Consider the following 23,502-nt stretch of genomic DNA (forward strand, 5'->3'; position numbering starts at 1 on the left):
ATATAAATCTTCTTGTTTAAAATGACCGTGTGCACTTACATTCCACAAGAACTAAGTTTGTCAACAAATTTAAGAGGTCGGCAACAGAATAACACATATATTATTTACAATACATTTCATATTAATACATGAGACTTAAATTAGCGTCACCTATGTATCCAAAATATATACAATACACAGGGTGTCCAAAATTTGCGCACATAAAATGTAATTTCGTAACTATACATCATTTTTAAAGAAATCTTCTCTTAGAAAAATAAATAAAACAGCATAAGTACACGTTCAGTGGACGCAGTTAAGTCATGTAAACTCTTAGACCGTTTATTCGTTAGCATTGCTCTCATTTAAAAGCTACTCGTGAAAATGTAGCTTTTCTATCACATATTCTGTTAGCAAATTCTATTATATCACTGCTGGCAAAATTTATAGCAGAATAATTAACAAAATTTTTTCAACCATCTAGGTACATTTGCAAAAATATTTTTATACAATTATTTTTTATAAAATACGTGTAGCAGAAGCTGTACAATAGTCACGTTATAGTCTTATTTATGAAAACTATAATGTATCATTTGCAATTAAAATATCTGCTTGTTTCAATTATAAATTGACTTGTTTCAAATGTAAATTTATATATTACATAATTTATATATGTATTATACGTTCTTCTGTGTGTACGAAAATTGATGAAGATATTTTATAATAAAAAAATAGATATTTTTATACGAAAGCATACTTGATGCTATGTGGAATACTGATTCGCGTGTTATTACATAAAAATTAACGTTTTATATTTATAGCATACATTATTTTAATAACTTTTAAGAAAAAATCGAAACTCTCTAGACACAATAGCAAAATCACTGGTTTTCTAGTTCTCACCTTAAATTATCCCTCTCTGTTTAAAATAAATCTCCTGTTCTTTTGCCGATCGTTTGTAAAACTTGTCTCTTGGGTCTGCTGCGGGCAACGTCGAACACTGCAAATTAAATAGGAAGTTTTTATAATGTATATTATAATGAGTAAAATACAATGTTATTAGTAATTGTATGATAGCAGCTAGTGTTTATACAAGGGTGTTAGCAGATTAATTAAAAAGTAATGTTAATATCTGTAATTAAATAATAGTTATAACAATAATAAAAGTTAAAGGATATACCCCTGAGTCCTTTCGCAATTCTAATGCTTTTGTCATTGCTTCATTCAAACGCTTCTCTCTGTCACCATGAGCAGGATGTGTCGATATCCATGGCAATTCTGGAGGCAGTGTATGCATTTCTGTAAGCGTCCTCATCGTAGCCCAAAATACAACAGCTTCACGAATATCAATACAAGCCTGTGCAAAGAATAGATATGTATACTAATTCGTAAATAACTCTAACAATTAGTCTTTGTAAATGTATATACGAGTAGTAATACAAAATGCAAAATATAATATTAGATATTATGTTGTATAACATACTTTTGCAGCCAGTTTAAGTCCTACTTCATCAGCTTCATTCTCCAAAACTCTGCTGAATGGAAGATTATATATAATATTCACAATTCGTTCTCCTATCATATGAATAATAGCAGCTGCCAAGTCGGGAAATATTGCCCAAACTAATAATATGGGTATTGCTATTAAAAAGTCCCACAATAGTCGATCCGATAGTGCCTCGAGCTGTTTACAAAAATTATCACATACTTAATATTTTATAAAGAATAATCAATATTAAAAACATTCGTGTTATTACTTACAGAATGTAACAGCAGCGAATGAGCCATTTCATGGGCTAAAACAATGCCTAATTGATCGTCATTTTCGATAATTTTTAATATGTCCAAGGATACAAAGATATTCCCACCCTAAGAAGACAAAAGAAATAAAGTAAAAATAGTTGTACCAATAGCTTGTACTGAATATATTGCTGTATAATATTGATGATGCACGCACCGGCAAGATGTATGAGTTTGTCAATGGTGTATTAATAACAGTTAAAGTCCACTGTGTATCTCTCATCGACTTTAAATCTTTATTAGATGTAAAAATTCTTTCAATCACCCTTACGAGTCTCTTGTAAACTGGATGAGAGTGCGGTACCAAATCTTGTTTATGAACTTCTAAATGCTGAATGAAATATAGAATTATATAATGTTATATAATATAAACTTTTAAAGGGTACCTCCAAATATGCAAAGACTTTAAAATCTTTAATTCTTTTACGTTATTACGACTGCATTGTTTACTTACAGCTTCGAGAACCATTTTCCCTAATGTTTTCTCTTGTTCCTGGTTAAAGATTATAAATCTCGAACGTTGTGTCAATGGATCGGTTTCAAGATGAGTTACGTAGTAAATAGCCAATATAAGGCCATACAGTCCGAAACAACCTTTTAAAAAAATTAAGAAATATAGATAAAACATGGCACGATATTACTATAAAACAGTTATTTAGCAATTTCTAAATAACTCTCTCTCTCTCTCTCTCTCTTTCTCTCTCTCTCTTACCTAGAAATATATTTCTTCTTTCCCTAAACCACTGCTTATATTCCTCTTTCTCATTCTCGGACTTGCGCGTCCACCATCTCTTCATACCGCGCCCCATCAGTGCTGCACCAATGCGTAAGATAGGACGCAGAAGCATAGCTACTAACGGTGGAACATGCAAGTTTTGCGTTGTGCGAAAATCACATTTTTGTAATTTTAAGTATTGTATCTTTCCGTAGTCAACTTTATCTTGACCGAGGAATCTCTTGTACGACCAGATATAATGACGATCTCTCACAGAGCAAGTGACAAAATGAGTTGTTCCCCGCTGAAAATTCTTCCGACATAAACTTCTCGATATGGCAAGCATATTGACAAAGAAGAAAGCTTTGGGTACAGTAATTATATCCGCAACGGGAACAAAAATATAGCCTGTTAAGGAGTATGACGCTACATGTAAGAATATAATAACAGCTATGATTGTCTGTAATCTGCAAATACTATTAATAAGAACAGTTTGAAACTAATGTCATAACTGCTCATTATTCCAGTGCAATACTTCAGCATGGATTATCTCCTTTGAGGAAAAATAGCACTATCGGATGCAGTCAAATCGGTTGGTCAAATCGAATTTTTACAAGCTGTCAGTATATATATATATATATATATATAAATGCTTGTTTATTGTCCAATATCGTCAGATCTAATTTAATTCAGTTTGCCTTAGTCGTTGAATTCGTTGGACTAACATTGTACCGAGTCCTTATTTTACTCCAAGATAATTGTTTCAAGATTATGGCTTGCCAGAGAACTGCGTGTACTTGTTAAAAGTTTAAGACGTGACTAAAATAATGGGAAGCTGAAAATAGAAAAGACATTCATGCATTCACAAAAAGAATTTTATTCGGATTCATCTATCACAGATTTTCAGATTAGGACATAGATATACGTTGATAATCACACCGTATTAATTAGAACAATTTGGCAACTATAAAGATTTTACAAAATTCATTCTCCTTTTTGGTTATATACCTGATGATTTCCACTTCAGTATTCATTTATATTCTAATGATTAGGAACACGTGGAAACCTGATTCAAATCCAAACATTCCAAACTCATTTTTGATTAAATATGATACAGGAAAATAATTCGATTCAATTAGATCGATCAAAATTCGCTTCAGTTTATTCAAGTTTGTCTTTAACCCTTTAACCATAAGGTCCGTTCTTATTTAGCTGAGCTGAACTTCTTGCACTGTCCCGTTCAGCTGGTGCAGCTATGTCGATTTCCAGCTGTCAATGCTGTCATACGGCCGTCCAGTCATTTTTTACGCCAATAATGCAATGAGATCCTATGGTAGCCAATCCCACGTGTTCTTTCGATGAATATTTATATAGGTCTGTTCGGTCTGTTCTTTGTAAATGAACATTTTCGGCATAATTTAAAAAATCAAATAAATGTATATAATATCAAATAAATGTTGACTCTGGAGAAAAAAAATTATCTACAAATCTATTACTCCAACGATGGCAGTATTGCAAACAGAAAAGTTGTTGATAGAAAATTCTGCAAAGGCCGGGATGGCCTCTCTCTCAGGTTTCTCTCCCTGATTTCCAGTTTCTTTCAGGCTCGCTCGATTCAGTTGGCAATCATGCAAAAGTATTGATCGCCTTGCCGGGGACGGTCTCTTCGCGCGGCCTTCGCGCGTCGTCGCGCGATCCAGACGCGTTCTTTCCGATTTTTCCGTGCCGTAAACATGGCGCTTAACCTCACCGTCAAGGTGCATCCCGTGGTTTTATTTCAAATCGTGGATGCGTACGAACGACGAAAAGCGGAATCGATGCGCGTTATCGGCACTTTACTGGGTAACGTATCGAGCAAACGTTTTTATACGCACCTCCCGCTTTGACATCGCCTGCCGCAAGATAGACGTGATCAGCCGACACGTGTCGGTCGTTATTCCAGGTACCGCGGAGAAGGGGATCGTCGAGGTAACCAACTGCTTTTGCGTGCCGCACAAGGAATCCGAGAGCCAGGTGGAGGCCGATCTCACATACGGCATGGACCTGTACGACTTGAATCATCGAGTCAACGCGCAAGAGAATATCGTCGGTTGGTGGGCCACCGGCAACGAGGTGCGCAGACTCTTGGATTTCAGTCTCTTCTTACACGTTTCCTCTCGACAGTACGCAAACTAAACAGAACGTATATCGCAGGTTACCACACATTCGTCCGTTATCCACGAATATTATGTGCGAGAGTGCAATAATCCGGTGCATTTGACTGTTGACACTACATTGGCGAATACAACGAGAATGGGGATCAAAGCGTACGTTTGTGTCCCGTTGGGTGTGCCTAATGGCAAGCAAGGCTCCATGTTCACTCCGGTCAAAGTTCAGGTTTGTCACAACGTCAATCTAATAGGACAAATGTAACATTTACAACAAATTGTATCATATAGGCTGGTATTCGTAGTCAGATCTTACATATAGGATCGTCCTAAGTTTATCTTTATAGATACTCCGTAGCCAATGAAACGAGTCGTACAGCATCCAAAGATAATTAAGACGATCTTATATAAACATAAGATACTATAGAATATATAAAGACGTTCTTTTATACAGATTACCTTTAATATTGTTAAACCTGTCTGTACAGATTGCCTGCTACGAGCCAGAAGTGGTAGGATTGCAACTGTGTTCAAAGACTCAAGTGCCATCTCACGCACAAGCGTCTGGAATAAAATCTGCCGGAGGGATAGAACCCATGATGGATCTCGCTCAAGTCTCTGAAGCTTGTTCCAAGCTTTCTTTAATGTTGGAACAAGTATTGGCGTATGTTGATGATGTTCTAGCAGGGAAACAGCTGCCAGATAATCAAGTAAATACAGACAGATATAAAACTCTTGTCTTCGTCTGTAAAATTCTTGTCGTTTAGCCAATACAATTGTTCCGCTATTTCAGGTGGGCAGGGCCCTTTTGGATATGGTACATTCCGTGCCGAAAATGACGAGCGATCAATTTGACGATATGTTTAATAGCAATGTTAAAGATCTGTTGATGGTTGTTGCGTTATCTCAATTGATAAAAACGCAGCTGCAACTTAACGAGAAACTTACTCTGCTTACGACTCTATGATCAAGAGCGTTTGACTCTTCACGTTATACATAGCGCACAAGAAAATCAATAATAATAGTCCACTCCTGATATGTTTCAATTATTTTTAATAACCATCGATTGGAATTACAACGGTAGCTTGTGAAATTGCGATTGTAATTATATAAAGTGTAAAAAAATGCGTCATTGAATGATACAATTATATATACAATATGCATAAATAGTTACAATTATAACAATAATAAATACAAATTATTTACTTGCTTTTCTACAGACTGCTTTCTTAAATCTTATTCATATTTCGTAAGAAGTTTCATCCTTTTGATTATCTATAAGATTAGACCAATCGGGAACTCGATTAGTCTTTAAGTACACTTCTTTTGTCAAACATCGTAATGGCAAATCTGTCGTGCCAAAAATAGCACCGCCTAACCACGCCGTGCAATTTGGTTTACTGGGTGCCGTATGAAATTTGAACGATTCCACCTTCAATTTATTTTTATACAGATCGCTCGCGATTAAAGCCAATAATTCCGATTTCAGACGACTCGCGAAGCCTTTTGTCATAGACGTTCCTCCGACGAGTATTATATTTTCGGCCAGCACGCGTCTCGTATCCAATGGGCACTAATTTAAAATTAAATGTAACATTAGAAACTTGCGCGTTGTTATACAACGAACTTGAGGGTTCTATTGCGCAGTACGGCAGAAAATTACAGTAGAGATTGGCTTTACCTTAACGATAGCGTCGAGTATCATAGTGGGTAAAGAAAGATTATCGTTATCCCTTTCCCACAGTATCTCGAACGCCTTTTCCCTGATCTCTCCAGGTATCAAGATTCTTTTAACACCGGGATACGTGACGTCGGGAGGTGGAGTCGAAGCATTCTCGGTCCCTAGTTTTGCGGACCTTTCCAGCGTGGTTACGAAACATGTTCTTACTTTGATGTCCTCCAGCATCTTTTCCGACAAATCTAGATTGCTCGCCGTGTCTCGAAAGTATTTTCCTAAATTCCTACAAATCGCGAGAAGAATACAAATTACACGGTGTCTGTCAAGCGACTCAGCGCAAAAGAAGGAAAAGCGAGACTCACTCGTGTACAATCTGTCCGCCTAGGGGCAACGCTTGCCAGGCTTTAAGTACCGGTATTCCCTCAAAGATCGGAATCAGAGTTGCCTCCTGATATCCGACGTCCAATACCAAAGCTGTATCGATACCGAGAGTGCTGATCGTCGCCAAGTGACTCGGCAGAAACAACATTGAACCGACTTCGAAGTGCCTGAACATTACTTTCGCGAGGGTATCTCTGAACGACGTTACTGCCAGTGGAGACTCCACGAGCAATATTCTCGCGTCTTTTGGGCTTATCACGACGTACCTGCGTCATACGGGGGTCGCTTTAGATGGAAACCCTAGTGCTACGGTGAAAACGCAGAAACTCACGGTCTTACTTAAAAAACAATAGATGAAGAAAATCCACGAGCAATTGATACAGATCCTCGGGGTCCTTATAGTCAATGATTCTGCGTATCTTCTTCGATTCCGAGCATCTCACCTCCGTTCGAATAATACCACGTGGCGACATTTCTCCCGCATAGCCGAACCTGTGTCGCAATAAACGTATTCGGCAATACAAATATATTTCAAATTGAAAATACAGGCCGTAGAAATCACCCCTCTCTCTCTCTCTCTCTCTCTCGTCTCGCAATACTCACTTTGTGTACGCGCTACCGATGTCGAACACTACCATTGTCTTATCCGAGATATATCTCACGCCCTCGTATCCGCGAAGCATTTTCCTGGTTTTATTTGTCCGTTTCTCGTATAGTCGTATTTTTAGCTAAATCTTAATGTAGTTTGACAAGTAGCTTGACAGACGAACAGCTGAAGAAACCGGAGCAGAACCGAAGCGAAGAAAAAGTCGTGCACGCTCGGCGTTCGTCAAGTCATCCGAAATTCAATCTGCGTTCACGAACGGACTTTTTCGGAATGGATTCCGATCGAAATTAATTGTTTAGTTATTTCCTGTTGTGTTTTCTAGGGAAAATGGAATAATTCCAATGAGTTCAAGTCTACAATGCGAGTCGTAAAGTTGTGAGTCGTAAGAATTGACCACGCACAATCGAATTTGGGGAGAATAATCGACTGTGCGTGGTCAATTCTTACGGCTCACGACTTTACGACTCGCATTGTAGACCTCCATAATCCTCATTGGTAGAAATGGACAAAGCGCTTATCAAACTACTGCTCTTTCCCGCACAGCTGTCGCAGGTCGGTCGCAGGTCGCAGCCATCGATAGGGAATTACTCGCCGCCAATCACAGGTCGTGGTCACGCCTGTCCGGCCTGTCCACGGGTCCCGCAACCCGCAACCCGCAACCCGCAACTCCCGCACCTATCGCATTCTCCGAACTTCTCCGAAGCCGAGAAGGTGAACGGGCAAACATGGCCGTCTGACAAAACATTCCGGACATAGCAGCGATCAACGACGTCGTGTCCGTGTCGATTTCGCTCGGGCATGTTGGACGGCGGCGGCCACGGAGCAACGTCATCCTGACCGAAGTTTCTCGCCGTACGGGTGACGCAACGACGTCGACGCGAACGAGGGGGCTGGAGAGAGCGCGGAAGGTGCGCGGAACTCCATTCGCCAGAGTTCGTCTGTGGGGGAAAAAAAAAAAGTAACGTAATAGGTGCACAGGACGGCGAGGACGGTCCCGCTGGCGATCGCGAGGGTGATCGGATTTCGGATTGCTTTCACGGCCGAGACGCGGTGTGCATTGTGCAAATCGCGAGACGATCGCGAACCGATCTGCGACGTGTTGCTCTACCAACGAGGATGAGATAAGAGAGAAAGAGAAAGAGAGAGAGAGAGAGAGAGAGAGAGAGAGAGAGAGAGATATATATATACATATATAGATAGAAAGAGAGACAGAGATAGAGATAAAGACAGGAATTGATCGCTCGAGATCATGACGATTTTATCGAAGAAGAAGGCAAATGCGCCGAAGGATAGGACGCGCGAGGGAGGCGCCGGACCCGAGGTCGACGTTCATCACGGGGTAGTGCAGAACGAGCACAGTTCCGGCAGCATCGCGCTCCCGAACAGTCCTTATCAGGTGAGAGACCGGAACGTGATTTCCGAACTTTGCTCTCTGTCTCTCTGCTTAAAAGGGGCAGGTTCTAAAACAGAAGTTTTGCCAACTCGCTGACTAGGTACGGGGCGCCAGCGGATTTGCCGTCGACCTACACGGAGTCCAAAGCGATCATGGTTCCCACAGCGGTTCCCTCGTGTTGACCGGCAACTCGTACGAGGTATGACGCACCGGGGATTACCTCGGTTCTTTGTTTCGGATTAGTCTCGGTATCGTATGGATCAAGTCTTGGTCAACTTTGAGCTCCGGAGCCACGATACTTCTCCCTTTCCATTGATGGAGAGCGGGAGAAAGGGGAATTTTTTTGCTGGATGAAGTTAATCATGCCTGCTAAACTACGGCTATGGTCAACGTGACGTTACGAATGCTTTGGAGTGTTCTTCTCCTTCTTTCTTCATTGAAAGAAAAGAGAAGAGGAATGCTTTGAAGCATTCGTAGCGTCACGTTGACCGTAGCCTACATCCAGCGAAGGAACCCCTTTCCCCCACTCTCTGTGAATGGAAAAGAAGAAGTGCCATGGCTCTGGAGCTTGAAGTTAACCAGGCATGGTATAGATCATCTGGTGCAGCAGCAGTAATGTAAACGTTGATCGTTGTATAAAGCTGATGGATAATAAATAGAAAGAATTTTTCATAAACGATAATATTTACACTTGGGGGAAAAAGAAGCTATATTAGGAGTATTATGCTGTTATAATCAGTAGCGAGTGCTGTAGCGACCAAATGCCTAGTCAGAGAGTTCACAGCCGAGATATATTTTTGGCTAATGTATGGTATTTTTACATTTATGCAGACAAATGTCGACCGTCGCGAAGACAAACATTTTGAAGATGGGAGTGGCCCGAGTCATGGTAAACGTCACAGACAGAGAGTCAGTCCCCACAGGTATTTGAAAATGACGCAAAGGAGTAAGAACGGGTGCTATAAAATACATTTGTTTTGTAATTTTACATAAAATAGGTAATAGGAATTGCGTGCTTTTATAGTATAGGTTTATGCTTATATTTAATAAGGGATCTACTAATCTTTTAATAGCTGTATTGGTAGACCTTCGCGCACAAAGCGTGAACGTGAGAGGGATAGAGGCAGAGAAAGAGAGAGAGAAAGAGAGCGCGAGAGGCAGGCTACTCCACCTGCTGCTTCTTGCAATGGCTCGCAAGGTATCAAAGTCTTTTTTTTTTTTTTTTTTTTTCGTATAGCACAGTACCAGCCACTAAAATAAAGGCCTTCACACATAAAATCCCGTAAGGACATAAAACATAAGCGTAAGAAAATCGACCAATCCCAATCGAGTATTTTCCTCTACCGAGGTTACGGACAGCACACTACTCGGTTGGGACTGGTCGATTTTCTTACGCTTACGTTGGATTTTATGTGTGAGACGCCTTAAGACTGTTACTACGTTACGCGAGCGTTACTTCTGTAGTAACTTATGATAATTCACCCGTTTACGCGGAATAAATTGTCGTAAGTTACTACAAAATCCCGTTTACGCGAAGGACGTATCGTAAGTTACTACAGAAGTAACGCTCGCGTAAACGTAGTATGTGACGTTTATAAACATGGAAGGTGTGAGATAATGAGTTTGATTTATTTAGGCACGGATACTAGCGTAAGTGGAAGAGTAAGCATTGTCGGAAATGCCTCGAATTTGGAACATGAGCAGGCAAATGGCTACAATAGCGGAGATGAATATACAGGACGTACCGAAAATAATCTTACGTTAGCCGAATGGCAGGATGTAAGCATTATTAAACCAAATATTTTATGTGTCATTACGATGCGTTATCTAATATAGATTGTTCCATGCTTGCAATAATCTAGAGAGATAGAAAGTTTGAGAAGCGCCTCAAGAAGAAGGGTCTTGTGTTAAAAAAGATGGCCGAGGATGGAGCTTGCTTATTTAGAGCGGTAGCAGATCAGGTTTACGGTGATCAGGAAATGCATGGAATTGTCCGAAAGCATTGTATGGATTATATTGTAAGTGTGTAACACGCGGAGATAAGATAACGTTTACGTTTTCTTAATGATATATACGGTAAAAATTTTGTTTCTTTCAGGCTTCCAATCAGGAGTTTTTCTCGCATTTTGTGGCGGAAGATTTCAGCACCTATGTAGACAGGAAGAGACAAGAGTATGTGCACGGGAATCATATAGAAATGCAAGCTATGTCAGAAATGTACAACCGTAGTATCCAATTATATTGTTACAGCACTGGTATGTACTTTTTTTTTACTTGTATTATAAGATTTTTGTGTCACTCTCTTGACCTTGTCATCAAATACCTTTTTTCTTTTATAGAACCTGTCAATATTTTTCATACTATGGTGGAAAGTGATAACGAACCAATCAGGCTGTCGTATCAGCGTGGCAGTCATTATAACAGTATAGTTGATCCATTCAAAGCTACTATAGGCGTTGGACTTGGTTTACCATCATTTAATCCCGGTGCTGCTGATCGCGCTCTGATATCGGATGCAGTTCGTCAAAGTGAGGAATTGCATATCGAACAGGTAATCGTCATAAACTCATAAACAAGCACCTGGATTTATTTGATTTTATAAATATCCGAAAGATGCTCACACATAATTTTGATTTTATGAAAGACGATGCTGGAGGATAAAATAAAAGCTACCGACTGGGAGGCGACTAATGAAGCTATCGAAGAGCAAGTAGCACGAGAAAGTTATTTACAATGGTTGCGTGATAATGAGATGCGTAAGGCAGTAAGTAAAAATTCAATTTATTATCATATCAATTACTCTTCTATTGGAGCGAAAAGACTCAGTCACGACTTTTGAATCAAGCGATCAGCCAGTAGTAGCAGTACGAGCACAGTTACGAGCGCGCAACATAATCATTCACACTTTCATTCACATGGAGGTCGTGGACAACAGCGTAGCCATACCTCTTCTCCGACCACGACACAAACTAGCCAAGATAATTTACGTAATTCTCCAAAGGTCCGTTTTTTGTTATTTTTTTATTCTCACGATGGAAGTTGAAGGTATTGTAACATAAAGGATGTTTGTTGTGATTATTAGGTTAGCGATGCGGTACGATACGGCAAGAGATCGCCGCAACATCAGTCGACTCAAGGATCTAGCATATCCCATCTGCCATCGGATTTCGAGGTGAAAATGATGCCGCAAGAGCCTGTGCCTGGAAGCAGTAAGGAAGCAAATGCGTCACCCGACATTTCATTGTTCAATCGTCTTCCTCCCGAAGTATTTGGTGAGAATGTATTTTCATGTCTGTTTATATTTGAAAAAAAAAGGGAAAAACCAATTAGCATTGTATTTTTATTTCATAGTTTGGTTTTTTGAAACATTATACATATATATATATATATATATATATATATATATAATGTTTTCGTTTAATAAAAATTAATTCTGTTGAATATGAATAAAAACACTTTACTTCTCTTAATTACTAATTTAAATTTATAGTGTGCTATTCTCTTAAAGTAAATATTAGTTAAAGATTTTCTCTTTTAGAGAAATTTTACATTAAACTGCAAGGATTTCGTAGTAACTTTTGTCCATTTCTAATTTTCTTAGGCCTGACGGATTGGGAAGATAGCCAAATACTTTCACAAGTGCTGGCGACGTCGCAACAGGAGTACTTGGATAGCCTGAAGCAGTCACGCGTGTCCGCGTCCGCCGGAAACGATAGCGCCAATACGATAGAGTCTAGTAACAGTTCTATTAACAATTCTTGAAATGCGGTCGGCAACGACAAAGTTCAAAAGATATCAGAGTAAAGATATATACATTTATATATTGCAATATCATCTAATCCCATATTGTGCTAGGACATAAAGCGATTTGCTTTCTTATTCGTGAGTAAATGTTGCAATAATCACTATTTTTGGTTTTCTTTTCCATCTTTTCTCTTCGTCTCTCTCAACACACATAACATACGTATGGGACTTTCTTCGAGTACGTACGTTATATCGTTAGACGCTTTGTTAACACTTACAAAGTAGCTGCGTATCTTATTTTTTCGTTGTGGGTATCTTTATATTGTAGAATGGATCAAAATAACTTGCATCGTTTCTTCCAAAATTATAACTGGTAAGAAAGAAATTTCTTAAGTTTTTGTTATAATAACCACTATCGCGATCTATGTTATACTCCTCTTTGGAGTTTGACATTTATCTCACCGTAAAGTATGCAATCCGTTTAGACAGAATATATATTGTTTGATAATCGTGATGTTTTCTCTTGATATAGTTTAGGTCAACGACGCTTTAAAGAAATCTGCATTGCATTATTTGTAAAAAAGGAGTAAATAAAACATCATTTAATTGTAACTTTTATTTGTCGACATTTAACTTACCATCTCTCTAAATATCATGATTATCATAGTATAAGTGGCATAAATGTAAATAGACCTTTTTTTTTAATATCGGTATTTTTCCGATCTTAAAATTTGGAACAAATGTTTCTTAATAAGGATTCGACTGAACATTTTTTCTGAGTTTAATTTAATAATTTATATGGAGAATAATTCAGAATAGAATGATTTTGATCGATACCAAGGAATTTCAAACTTTTTGAAATTCTTTGAAACGGCAATAAATTATCCTTTATATTGAGTAAGTAGTACACAAATTTATGTTGTTTAAGTTAGAAAAGTAAATATGTACATACATTTTCGGAAAAATATTTATGTTTATATAGTCTACCATAACAAGCTGAATAGTCCTTGAATAAGCTGAACTACGCGTGTCAAAATATTGATAAAATTCAATTTCGCTGTAAACCTTCAGTTTTATATTTTGTGGAAACGAAGATGGATATGCACGTCGATGATTATATATTTGAAAGCATACTTGGAAAGGGAACATTTGGGTATATTGTTATTTGAAATAATAAATGTGCAATTATACACAAATCAGATTTACCTTCTACAGAATAACGTATACTTGTAGAACTGTGTACTTGGTGAGAAGGAAGAAAGACTCAAAGCCATTTGTTATAAAAGCTCAAGACTTAAATGCAGTAAACCGTTCGCCTTCTGAGGTATATAATTGCACAATATCTATTTCTTTAATTACAATACGAAATTCGATATATGTTTCGTAATACAGAGAATACTAGATGAGATACGATGCCTACAGAGATTGAGACATCCAAACATAGTGTTTTATTATGGAGCATGGAAAAAGAATAATTACAGCTATATTCTTTTGGAATATGCAACTAGATGTACTCTCAAAGATTTGCTAGAAAAACGAGACGTACCGCTTAAAGAAGAGGTAATTTTCTATTTTTCTATTGTAATTTTTGATTACCTGTAACTTGAGTATATAGAAAAGACACTTTTTTTTTATAATTTTACGAAATTCGATAGCTACAAACTTGCATTATATTGGAATCATTGGAGTTATATAGGAATAGTTATATTGACTATTTTAAAATTAAATTAATTAATTGTGTGCATATACATCATAATTTATCAAAATCAAAACTCAATTGTAAAAAAAGTACCTATATAAAAAAATTTTATTTTATTAGGATGCGCTGTATCTCTTTTCACAAGTTACTTTGGGAGTACATCACATTCATGCGAATAAAATTTTTCACCGAGATCTAAAACCGGAAAATATCATGTTGACTGGCAGCCGTGGTGATATCGTTAAAATTGGTGACTTTGGCCTTTCAAAAAGTATCCAAGAGTACGCATTGATTGAGTCAATTTTAATTTTAACAAGTACACTTTAACCGCAGCATTAAACTACTATTCTGAAATTATCAATAAGCATAATTAAAATGTCCTAAAACGATAAATCGCCCCGATCAATCATTTCTATGTAAATCAACATAATCTGTTCTATCTTGTGCAAATTTTATTAATTTTTTTTCATCTCGTAGAGACTCGATAATTTGTCATGCAGGATCTTATTACTATATGGCTCCGGAAGTGCTGAGTGTACAGCCGTATGAACTTAAGTGTGATATATGGAGCATGGGCGTTATACTGTATGAAATGGTTACGAAGAGACTTCCATTTCCAGCCACGGTAAATTAAATTAATTAACGGCGAGACATATGGTCAAGATGTAAAATGATAGCATAAAGTGCATAAATTAATAATATTGTAGATAGAGTATTGTTTATGAAAAGCGACGTTTTTTTTCTCTTTTAAATGCAAAGAATAATGAAGATTTTACAAAATTTTACAAAATGTAAAATACTTATATCGGCCCACATGTGTCTTTCTCTAAATGAATATCCTCTTAATTGATTACTATTTTAGAATCTGGCAGAGATTACGAAATTAGTGCACAACAGCCCGCCGCAACCTTTACCGCAGTGGATATCAGCATCCATTGTGAATCTAATATCGAAGATGCTGAGGAAGAACAGTTTGTGTCGACCCCGCACCGATCAGCTCGTACTTTGCCCCTTTCTTGTACCTTACATCATTCGAGTATATCTGAATCTTGGGCGTCAAATTAATCTCGCTGAACGAGAACGTGAGAGCTTTGGGCCACATGTCTTCTTAAAATTTCTGAATCCATCAAAATTTTAATCGAAATGACATTTTAATGAATAATGTCTTGGGAAGAAAGAACAGAAAACTATTATTGCCACATATAGGAATTCGCTTTATAAAATAGAGACGCGTATCAAATGGTTTTAAGAAAATATTAACAAGACTTTTGTAAAAGTGATCTTTGTCACATGCTAATTAGATCCCTCGTAGTTTAAACATTGTTGAAAATTTATGTTTGAAATTATTTGAGACAATTATCAAGTTTATGTTTATATTATACAATTAATATTAATTTTTTATAGAGTGACACTCCAAAAATAATTTTTTGAATCATGCAGGAACATGACTCTAAATTAAATGACATATTGTTACTATATAATTTATTTTTTAATGACTCTTTATAGGACTTTTGTAAATAAAACGCGATTGAGTTAAAGATAACTTTTCACATTTTATAATGTACAACGTATGCGCGCGCGATGCACAAGCTCTTTGTATTGGACAATAATGATGCTTTGTATTATGCTTGTAATTAATCGTCGGGAGGAAATTAAATTATGAATGTTGAATGTACATCACGTTTGAGTAATTGAAAACCTGTCGTTTGCGAAGCGATACGCGGAACCGATTTATCGCCAGTAGAAACGGTTAGATTTTAATCTTATTATTACGGCATTCTGCCTCGATGGAATTTCATTGTTCGATGAATTGCTATCGGGTTCCCCCGAGCACGCGGGATGCGTAACCGGAAGCTAAGACCGGAACTATGTATATACTGTTTCGTTCCGTGCCCCTGTGGCGATTCTGGAAAACCGTACAGTTCGCATCTCGTTAGTACAGATATCGTTCTGTCGGACTTGTTACCGCTATCCGAACTTGTTACTCTTCGATCCTTGTGACATCGGTAATCAAAAGAATCGTCCTGAAGGAATAGAAAAGTGTTTAGTGCAAGAGTAAACGGAAAATCCGTAATAGGTAAAGTCTGTTTTTAGATACGTATTTGTGTTGTTTAGAAATGTAATTTAGATTTGTAGAATCTTGCGAATTGTGGATTTACTTCAGTGCGCACTCGCTAGTTTTTGGTTTCTATCGTTGTCGTTTTCATTTGGTAGCAATGTTAGCATGATTTCATATAAAATCGTTATAACATATATCTTTTAGCGAGGTAGAATTCCACCAAACGAACTCCATGTCAAGACCATCGTATCCCGAGGATCCTGATGATCCGATAGTGGATGATACATGACGCGCGCGTCGGAAAGTAAGTCCTGTGCAAAATAAGTGAATTAAAAGAGGAATCACGAGGAATTCATTCTGTGAAATTAAATACTTAATCTATGATGTCGGGGTTTTATTTCGAAGTACCTACTTGATTTTTTTCCGTTTTTTTTTCTGTTCCGGACACATTATTAGACTTTAATATCAAATTTCAGTTGTGAGTAAGAGAACTACTTCTTATTTTAATGTCTAACTACCAACAGAAATAATGTAAGATAAATGGATAAAAAATAGAAGAATGTGTGTAAAAGCACACATTTTTAACAATTTTCAAGTTTTCAAGATGTAAGTTTCTAAATTTCAATCCTTCTTTCATAGCGCTATTGAGATTAATATCGATTAAATTATATACAATTTGTAAAGTTTTTAATTTCTATTTTAACAGATTAAAAGATTTTTTGCCGAAATCCGAGATTTTTTGCGAGGAAGTTAGTTTCGCAGTGAAATCCTCATAAAAAAATTAAATCATTGATTTTTATTTTAATTCATTCGTCCTTTGCAGATAGAGTAAATTCAAGAAGTAGAATCGTATCCGGACATGTGGTGGGTCTTGTTACTGAGCTGCTGGTTGTACCCTTCGTGGAGCATGACTTGGTACCCTCCAGCCGTCTTGAGTGCGATGCGCGGGGAACAAATAGATCTCGTGGGTGCTGCTAACTCTACTTATGCTCCTGTCTCTATGAGAAATACCGTGAGGAACGGCGTCGCGGTTGACGGACCAGAGCCCGTCGATTCGATCGATTCAGGACAATCTCCCATCAATTCCGTTGATCGCGACCGCGAACCGTTGGACGAAGTAGAGCGCATCGAACCCAGGCAATGGCCAGGCAGGCCGGATATCCTACCGACCCGCAGCACCGCGCCTTTCACCACGGAAAGGTCTTTACCGCCCAGATCTGCGCAACCCACGACCCAGGCGCAAAGAAACCCTTCAACACAAAGGTTTCTTTCCTTTTTAAAGCTTCAAAAAGGAGATCAGCAAAAACATTTGTATTCAAAAATATTCAGGTGTTGAGACAGCTATTGAAAAATAAGCGATAAAAAAAGAAGATTTTTACGCTTTAAGCCTTAAGGATTGTACCTTAACGAATATGGAACAGAACTATATTCTTTCATTTAATCTTAATTAGATTTTTACTTTAAATATGACTCAGTAAATTTGATAAAATTTTATATAATTGTAATATATAAAGCTGTTATGACGTTAATCATGAAATCAACTAATCTCACACGCTGTTCGCAATTTTACAATTTGTAAGATTTCCCACGATTACTGTACCGCCTCCGACAGTCACCGTTGATGAAGTTTTCTGCGATTTTGGGCCAGCACCGTCAATGCCACTTTGCGAGTGGCAAAATGGCAATGGTGCCTTGGAATGGACTTTAGGTACTGGAATGGGCACCAACTGGTTGGGTGGACCATCGACCGATGCCACGAGTGGCTCTATGGAAGGAGGGTAAAAAGTTGCTGAAGATATTTGCCACTTGAGAAATGTATAGCTAAAGTCAAATTTTCTTCAATATTGAATTAAGCCTCCTGGTCCTTCATCGCAGTTATATTAGATTACGATTATGAGAAATGATATGAATTTTTTCTTTTGCGATAGAGAACTTATATATTCTTTTACATACTGCTTGCCGTTATGTTCTTATAATTTGAGGTTTGCATATTCCCCCGGATAATCTTGAACACAGATTAATGTGTTAGATACGCCTTTCTGGAGACATCGCAAGTTTCTTCGAAGGACTTGAAGACCAAGAGTCCCGGAGGTCTTTTGCACAGTCCACAACTAGGCAGCACTGGGGTCTCCGGTACTTGTTTTATGTTCAAATACACTATGGATGGTCTCAGCATCGCGGGGCTACGAGTGTTACTTCACGTCGGAACGGACGAGTTCTCATTTAAGAAAGAATCGCCAGAAGAATCGCCTGTAGAGAATATCACAGCGTCTTGCGAACCGGCAGAAATCATGGAAGAGCGTGTACTGTGGCACGCGCAGTATTACACGCTCGGAGCATGGCAGCAGGCCCAAATACTTTATACGTATCCTGAATTACACTCGGTATATAATTATAATTTGATTCAGTCGGAGATTTAATTAGTAAACACGAAGAGATATAGCCAGTACGGAGAATCAAAACTTGTGATAAAATTAAATTGATAGAAACCATGTTTAATGTTCTCCAACCGCTTTTGTAGCTTGTTCAAATAATATAGTGGTTGTTTAGCATCTAAAATATAATTGTTCGACGAACAAATTAACACTACAGAAGTATCTAAATTTATTTACAAATATTATTATTATATTTATTTATTTGTTGAAGTTAGGATTCATTGCCTTAATATTAAAATTTACCAATCTTTTCCTCTAAAATATGATTTCTGTTGCTAAAGCTGATATTCTCAATGCTTTATGTTACATGTTATTATAAATATCTTTGTAAAAGAGAAATGGAAATCTTGTCATTTAGATAGTTATTGAAGGCGTGCCAGTGGACTCCACGGATCCGTCGCGTTTATATCGCGGATACATTGCTATCGATGACATAGATCTACAGCCTGGCACATCGTGCGTTGGATTCTGTAACTTTGCCAGTGGTTTTTGCGACTGGAATAACGATGCGGAAGATGATTTCGACTGGACCATAGTAAGTGCGCTGTCAATTTTACACGATTTTATCCTGCACTTACGTGTGATAATCTAATTTGAAAAAGCACATTTCCAGAGTCGCGGAAGCGGAAATCCCACGACCGGTCCGGCGATGGACAGCTCCACCGATCGTGCCACTGCCGGTGGTTACGCTTTCATCGATTCCGGCTTCCCGCGAAGACCCGGCGACACGGCGAAAATCATAAGCTCGAGTTTTCCGGCAACAATGCCGGATGCATCGATGTGCATGCATTTTTGGTTCCACATGTTTGGATCTGGAATCGGTTACTTAAAGTTATTCCTACGTCATTTTCGCAGTTCAGACACGCAACTGCAAGAGATTTGGGGCCTGTCCGGAAATGCCGGCAATGCCTGGTTCATGTCGCAAGTTACGATCAGCTCCATTGACGATTATCAGTTAGTTTTCGAAGCATCGGTAGGAATCACCGGCATGGGGGACATCGCAATCGATGATATCTCATATGGGCCAGGTGCTTGCCCGGGTAGGTTCAAGAATGTAGTTTTATAAATTAGATTTCAATGTCTACTAGCATAAAACTGTTCCTACAATCGTTGACTGTAATGAATTGAAATTTTGCCTCTAAACTGAAAGTACATGAGACGGTCTCATTATATTTCACTCCTAAGACATACTCAAGATCTGAATTTACTTTTATTATATCGATTATCTCATCCGAATTAGTTTTCTAACAATCTGTATTGGTTTGGCAGTTTCACCACAAGTGGCTGCTCCGATATCGCGGGATTGCACCTTCGAGATCGACGAATGTGAGTGGATCAACTCGCGAGATCCGGATCGCGTCGAATGGGAAAGAGTATCCACTCAAGTGTTGGGCCCGAGGAATCAGAGGAAACCGTATAGCAGTGGACACACGATTAATCGGCGCAACGAATATTTTCTGGGGCTCGGACGTCTCCGAGGTGCACGGTCATCCGGAGGTACCGCTCAGCTGGTCAGTCGACAAATGAAAGGTTCTGAAGAACCGCTCTGTATCACATTCTGGTACTTTATGTTCGAGCCTTTCATCGATTCCACAGGACCCAGCTTAGGTAGATGGAGTTTTGCAAAAAGAATCAATAAAAATTTGTTTCATAGAATTGATATCTTATATCTTTGAAATGAAGAATTGGTTTTGCAATTTTGAACTTTGTTATACTTTTCTTAATTAATAAGGGGAATTTATGCAGGGAAATATAGAAAATCTAGAAATTCAGCTTGATAAGATAAAATAAATTGTTCGATTTCTTTCGGAATGTTGCATGGATGTAACTTATCGACAAAATGAGAGCAATATTTTTAATTTTTCAGGCGTCTTGCGACTGTATGTGCAAACAGAGGGTGACAGTTCGAAAGCTAAACCTATATGGCAACTGTACAATAATCAAGGTCCCACATGGAGCTACGCTCAGACTAACGTCAATCAAAACACAGACTTCAGTATAGTGTTCGAGGGCACATGGGGTCCTAACAGAGCAAGTGGTAGCATAGGAATTGATGATATCGCCTTTTATACTGGAAATTGCAGTGGTGAATATTTTCTCCTTCTTTCAATGCTCCTTCTTCTGAAGTAAATATCTATTCCTTTGGAGACATAACCATTCTCTAATCCTTTTATCTCATTTTATGCGTGAAATTTATGTTTTACATCTAAATACAGTGAAACCAATGAGTGCAGTCGTTCGCGCAGAAGATTGCAGTTTCGAGAAGGATTTGTGCGGATGGGAGAACATAACTATTTCCGATAACGACCGTGCTGTGATGTGGCAGCGTGCGTTTCTGGCTCATCGACCAGCTCAGTTATTAGATAGAACCTTTGGTGCGTCTGGCGATTTCGTATTCTTCGACATTTTCACGACAAATAAGGAATCGACGAAGGTTGAGCTACAATCACCCGTCATCAATGCCTCACCTGACGAAGAGTTTGTATGTTTCACCTTTTGGTTCGCCGCTTTTGGCGTGGAGGAGTCTACCACTCTGCGAGTGATCAAAATGCCTGCCGAAGAGGCTGAGGGAGAGAGCGAAGGCGAACAGGAGCAAGCGGTACGAATGTTACATATAAAACCGAATATAACATTTATGATTATATTCAGAATATTACTTTATATTCCCTTTATATTGAAAATCTCTCTCTCTCTCTCTCTCTATCTCTCTCTCTCTCTCTCTCTCTCTCTCTCTGATAAAAAACAAAATTTTTATCTTCTGCTTTACTTCCATTTTAATATCAGATGCATGGAGCTAGCAACTTTTGGAGGTGGAGTATATATGATTCACTTTTGTTCTAAACTTTTCATTTCAATAATGAATGTTGTATTGCAGTTGTGGTCACTGACAGCTAAAGGATTGAATAATCCACGACCAGTATGGATGGCGGCACAAGTGACAATTGAAGCGCGAACTCCGTATCGACTTATTCTTGAGGGAAGCGCCAGTAACGGAGGTTTTGCCGTCGACGACATAAAGTTTCAACCTCTAGCCTGCGCAAGTAAGACTAATGGAATAAGAAAAAAGTCATACGGTAAATGCGAGCAAATGGTATTAAAAGATACTTATGTTTCTTTTCTCAGCTCGACCAGCCAGTGCTCAACCGATCCAAACCGAGACTTGAGAAAAAAAGAGTCACGTGATAATTACAAAACTTCTCTTAACGTTTAAGTAATCGTTTTTTATCGATCATTTAACAGTGATTCATATAAAATATTGTTTAATTGTATCACAAACAGAATAAATTATTTTATATAGAACAAATAATAAATCATTTTTCAATTAGGATAAATATATTGTATAATCATCTTTGTGCGACTCAAAAAATTTTTATATAATTGACTGAACTAAATATACAAATGCGCTTGTAAAAATTTCTCTACGTATTATAACTTGTAAACAAAACAAAAAAAATTTAATATATAGTAAGTTTTATTAAATAAGATAAAGATTTTTCTACAAAAGTTGGATTTGTACGAATATTTTTTGTAATGTAACAAAATTATAAGATAGAAGGGATATCACGAGTACAACGATAAATTATATATGATGATCCTACCAAAGAAATCGTAGCTTTCGTTAAACATAAATTTAAGGAACTTAGCTCTGATCTGATTTTTCAAGTTAAATCGCTGCAACTTGTTCTTATCCTCCGGATAAAAAGATTCAACGAGTGTCAGCTCCTTTTTGTCATTACCGGCCTCTATGTGACAATTCTTCCCAGCAAATCCACCTTGGAATTCCACCTCAAAGCTGGAGAGACCACATTCGTTTTCGAAGCTAATGAGAACCCATTGTGGACTTCCCTGTCATGTGCAATATTGAATCATATCATTAAACATGAAAAGTTGATCTATAATTTTGTAAGAAAATTTGGTTACTTACCGCATCGGAATTCCAACATGTTTCACTGCAATTATCAAACATATACATCTTCCCATAAGATTGAACGTTCTTATTAAGCACAGAACTCACCCTGAATAAAATATCGAATCATTATTAAAACGTTATAGAGCACATTCTTTTCTAATATATTTCGTTTAAAGGATTTATATAGTTTCTCTTATATAACAGCTATTATTTTATTGTATCAAGCATAAAACTAACCGACACTCGAAATTATTTTCTGTCAACAGGGCAGGCATATCTTTTTCTATAAAAAGAAATAATTTTTATGTTTGTACAAAAGACAAAAATTCCTCGTTAACTTTCCGCAATATCAGAGAAAAATTTTATTCTTCTCCGTTTTACGAATTATTTCTTTTTTTTCTTCTCCAGAGCTTTTTTTTATACTTTTCTTATGAGCTGACATAACCTGCAAAAGAAATAACGAACGCGTTCAGCAGGGCTGCGTTCGAGAACCACGCTCCACCACGTCCACCACCACGCTCTTCGGAAAAATTCACACCTTGGTATAGCAGTATAGCAGAAAGCAGGAAAGCAGAAGCCAATCAGAACTCGCGCTGGTAAGCAGAAGGGAGCGTCCCGTTTGACCACAGCGATTGACCACAGCCACTCACAGCCCACGATGCCTGGAGTTTTCCCCTGAATCAACCAATCAGATATTTTTATTTTAAATCAATTGACCACGTGGTCAATGTCTCGCTCAAAGTCATTTGTCTTGTATCATCCAGTAATGCAATAGTGTTTTATTCGTATTTAAAAATTACAAAATATACATTATTAGTTATATATACATAAATAAACATACATATATATAATACTTATGCGCCTATTAATCCTATTAATTATCTTATGCCCAGTTCAGAGAGCCTAATATAATAATTTCTATCTCTCTCTCTCTTGAAACGAGGTAAAAAGTGAA

At 37.8% G+C, this 23,502-nt stretch overlaps 7 protein-coding genes across 12 annotated transcripts; 4 read left to right on the forward strand and 3 right to left on the reverse strand.

Moving 5' to 3' along the window:
* Positions 1-100: 100 nt before the first annotated feature.
* Positions 101-3,904, reverse strand: LOC143898352 (metalloendopeptidase OMA1, mitochondrial-like). Its single transcript, XM_077407759.1, has 8 exons — positions 3,503-3,904; positions 2,492-3,329; positions 2,234-2,373; positions 1,937-2,110; positions 1,741-1,848; positions 1,463-1,663; positions 1,160-1,336; positions 101-979 (listed from the first exon to the last, which is right to left on the reverse strand). The coding sequence occupies exons 2-8, from the start codon at positions 2,838-2,840 to the stop codon at positions 884-886; spliced, it is 1,245 nt and encodes a 414-aa protein (XP_077263885.1). The 5' UTR covers positions 2,841-3,329; positions 3,503-3,904; the 3' UTR covers positions 101-883.
* Positions 3,905-4,158: 254 nt separating this feature from the next.
* On the forward strand, positions 4,159-5,860 carry Eif3f1 (eukaryotic translation initiation factor 3 subunit f1). The gene is made up of 5 exons (XM_077407785.1): positions 4,159-4,336; positions 4,437-4,606; positions 4,688-4,870; positions 5,130-5,351; positions 5,435-5,860. Exons 1-5 carry the CDS (start codon positions 4,228-4,230, stop codon positions 5,606-5,608), a joined length of 858 nt encoding a protein of 285 aa, XP_077263911.1. The 5' UTR covers positions 4,159-4,227; the 3' UTR covers positions 5,609-5,860.
* Positions 5,678-7,535, reverse strand: Arp10 (Actin-related protein 10). The gene is made up of 5 exons (XM_077407772.1): positions 7,304-7,535; positions 7,040-7,192; positions 6,682-6,966; positions 6,323-6,602; positions 5,678-6,214 (listed from the first exon to the last, which is right to left on the reverse strand). Exons 1-5 carry the CDS (start codon positions 7,381-7,383, stop codon positions 5,882-5,884), a joined length of 1,131 nt encoding a protein of 376 aa, XP_077263898.1. The 5' UTR covers positions 7,384-7,535; the 3' UTR covers positions 5,678-5,881.
* A 433-nt stretch (positions 7,536-7,968) lies between these two features.
* On the forward strand, positions 7,969-13,056 carry Duba (Deubiquitinating enzyme A). 2 transcript variants are annotated; one of them, XM_077407646.1, is made up of 12 exons: positions 7,969-8,703; positions 8,801-8,899; positions 9,532-9,623; positions 9,774-9,898; positions 10,337-10,479; positions 10,563-10,718; positions 10,799-10,955; positions 11,040-11,251; positions 11,345-11,464; positions 11,546-11,701; positions 11,783-11,972; positions 12,302-13,056. In XM_077407646.1, exons 1-12 carry the CDS (start codon positions 8,557-8,559, stop codon positions 12,460-12,462), a joined length of 1,758 nt encoding a protein of 585 aa, XP_077263772.1. In that variant the 5' UTR covers positions 7,969-8,556; the 3' UTR covers positions 12,463-13,056. The 2 variants fall into 2 exon arrangements, with proteins under 2 accessions (XP_077263772.1, XP_077263838.1); XM_077407712.1 differs by lacking the exon at positions 8,801-8,899 and having other exon boundaries at positions 7,970-8,703.
* A 143-nt stretch (positions 13,057-13,199) lies between these two features.
* On the forward strand, positions 13,200-15,281 carry LOC143898372 (serine/threonine-protein kinase Nek5). Of its 2 annotated transcripts, none has more exons than XM_077407841.1 (6): positions 13,200-13,597; positions 13,678-13,768; positions 13,837-14,004; positions 14,264-14,424; positions 14,621-14,768; positions 15,006-15,281. In XM_077407841.1, the coding sequence occupies exons 1-6, from the start codon at positions 13,539-13,541 to the stop codon at positions 15,279-15,281; spliced, it is 903 nt and encodes a 300-aa protein (XP_077263967.1). In that variant the 5' UTR covers positions 13,200-13,538. The 2 variants fall into 2 exon arrangements, with proteins under 2 accessions (XP_077263967.1, XP_077264032.1); XM_077407906.1 differs by having other exon boundaries at positions 13,867-14,004.
* Positions 15,282-16,406: 1,125 nt separating this feature from the next.
* On the forward strand, positions 16,407-22,037 carry LOC143898106 (MAM and LDL-receptor class A domain-containing protein 1). Of its 4 annotated transcripts, XM_077407484.1 has the most exons (11): positions 16,407-16,506; positions 17,026-17,465; positions 17,783-17,980; positions 18,232-18,586; positions 18,996-19,172; positions 19,251-19,677; positions 19,907-20,245; positions 20,505-20,723; positions 20,854-21,236; positions 21,513-21,678; positions 21,761-21,913. In XM_077407484.1, exons 2-11 carry the CDS (start codon positions 17,062-17,064, stop codon positions 21,799-21,801), a joined length of 2,709 nt encoding a protein of 902 aa, XP_077263610.1. In that variant the 5' UTR covers positions 16,407-16,506; positions 17,026-17,061; the 3' UTR covers positions 21,802-21,913. The 4 variants fall into 4 exon arrangements, with proteins under 4 accessions (XP_077263610.1, XP_077263537.1, XP_077263454.1 ...); XM_077407411.1 differs by having other exon boundaries at positions 21,513-22,037; XM_077407328.1 differs by having other exon boundaries at positions 20,854-21,678.
* A 54-nt stretch (positions 22,038-22,091) lies between these two features.
* LOC143898474 (nuclear receptor 2C2-associated protein) lies at positions 22,092-23,052 on the reverse strand. The gene is made up of 3 exons (XM_077408029.1): positions 22,785-23,052; positions 22,563-22,653; positions 22,092-22,483 (listed from the first exon to the last, which is right to left on the reverse strand). Exons 1-3 carry the CDS (start codon positions 22,820-22,822, stop codon positions 22,199-22,201), a joined length of 414 nt encoding a protein of 137 aa, XP_077264155.1. The 5' UTR covers positions 22,823-23,052; the 3' UTR covers positions 22,092-22,198.
* Between the last annotated feature and the right edge of the window lie 450 nt (positions 23,053-23,502).

This window comes from Temnothorax americanus, unplaced genomic scaffold (assembly GCF_048541705.1).
Source record: "Temnothorax americanus isolate GAGA-0224 unplaced genomic scaffold, ASM4854170v1 Scaffold1, whole genome shotgun sequence".
Taxonomy (NCBI): Eukaryota; Metazoa; Arthropoda; class Insecta; order Hymenoptera; family Formicidae; genus Temnothorax; species Temnothorax americanus.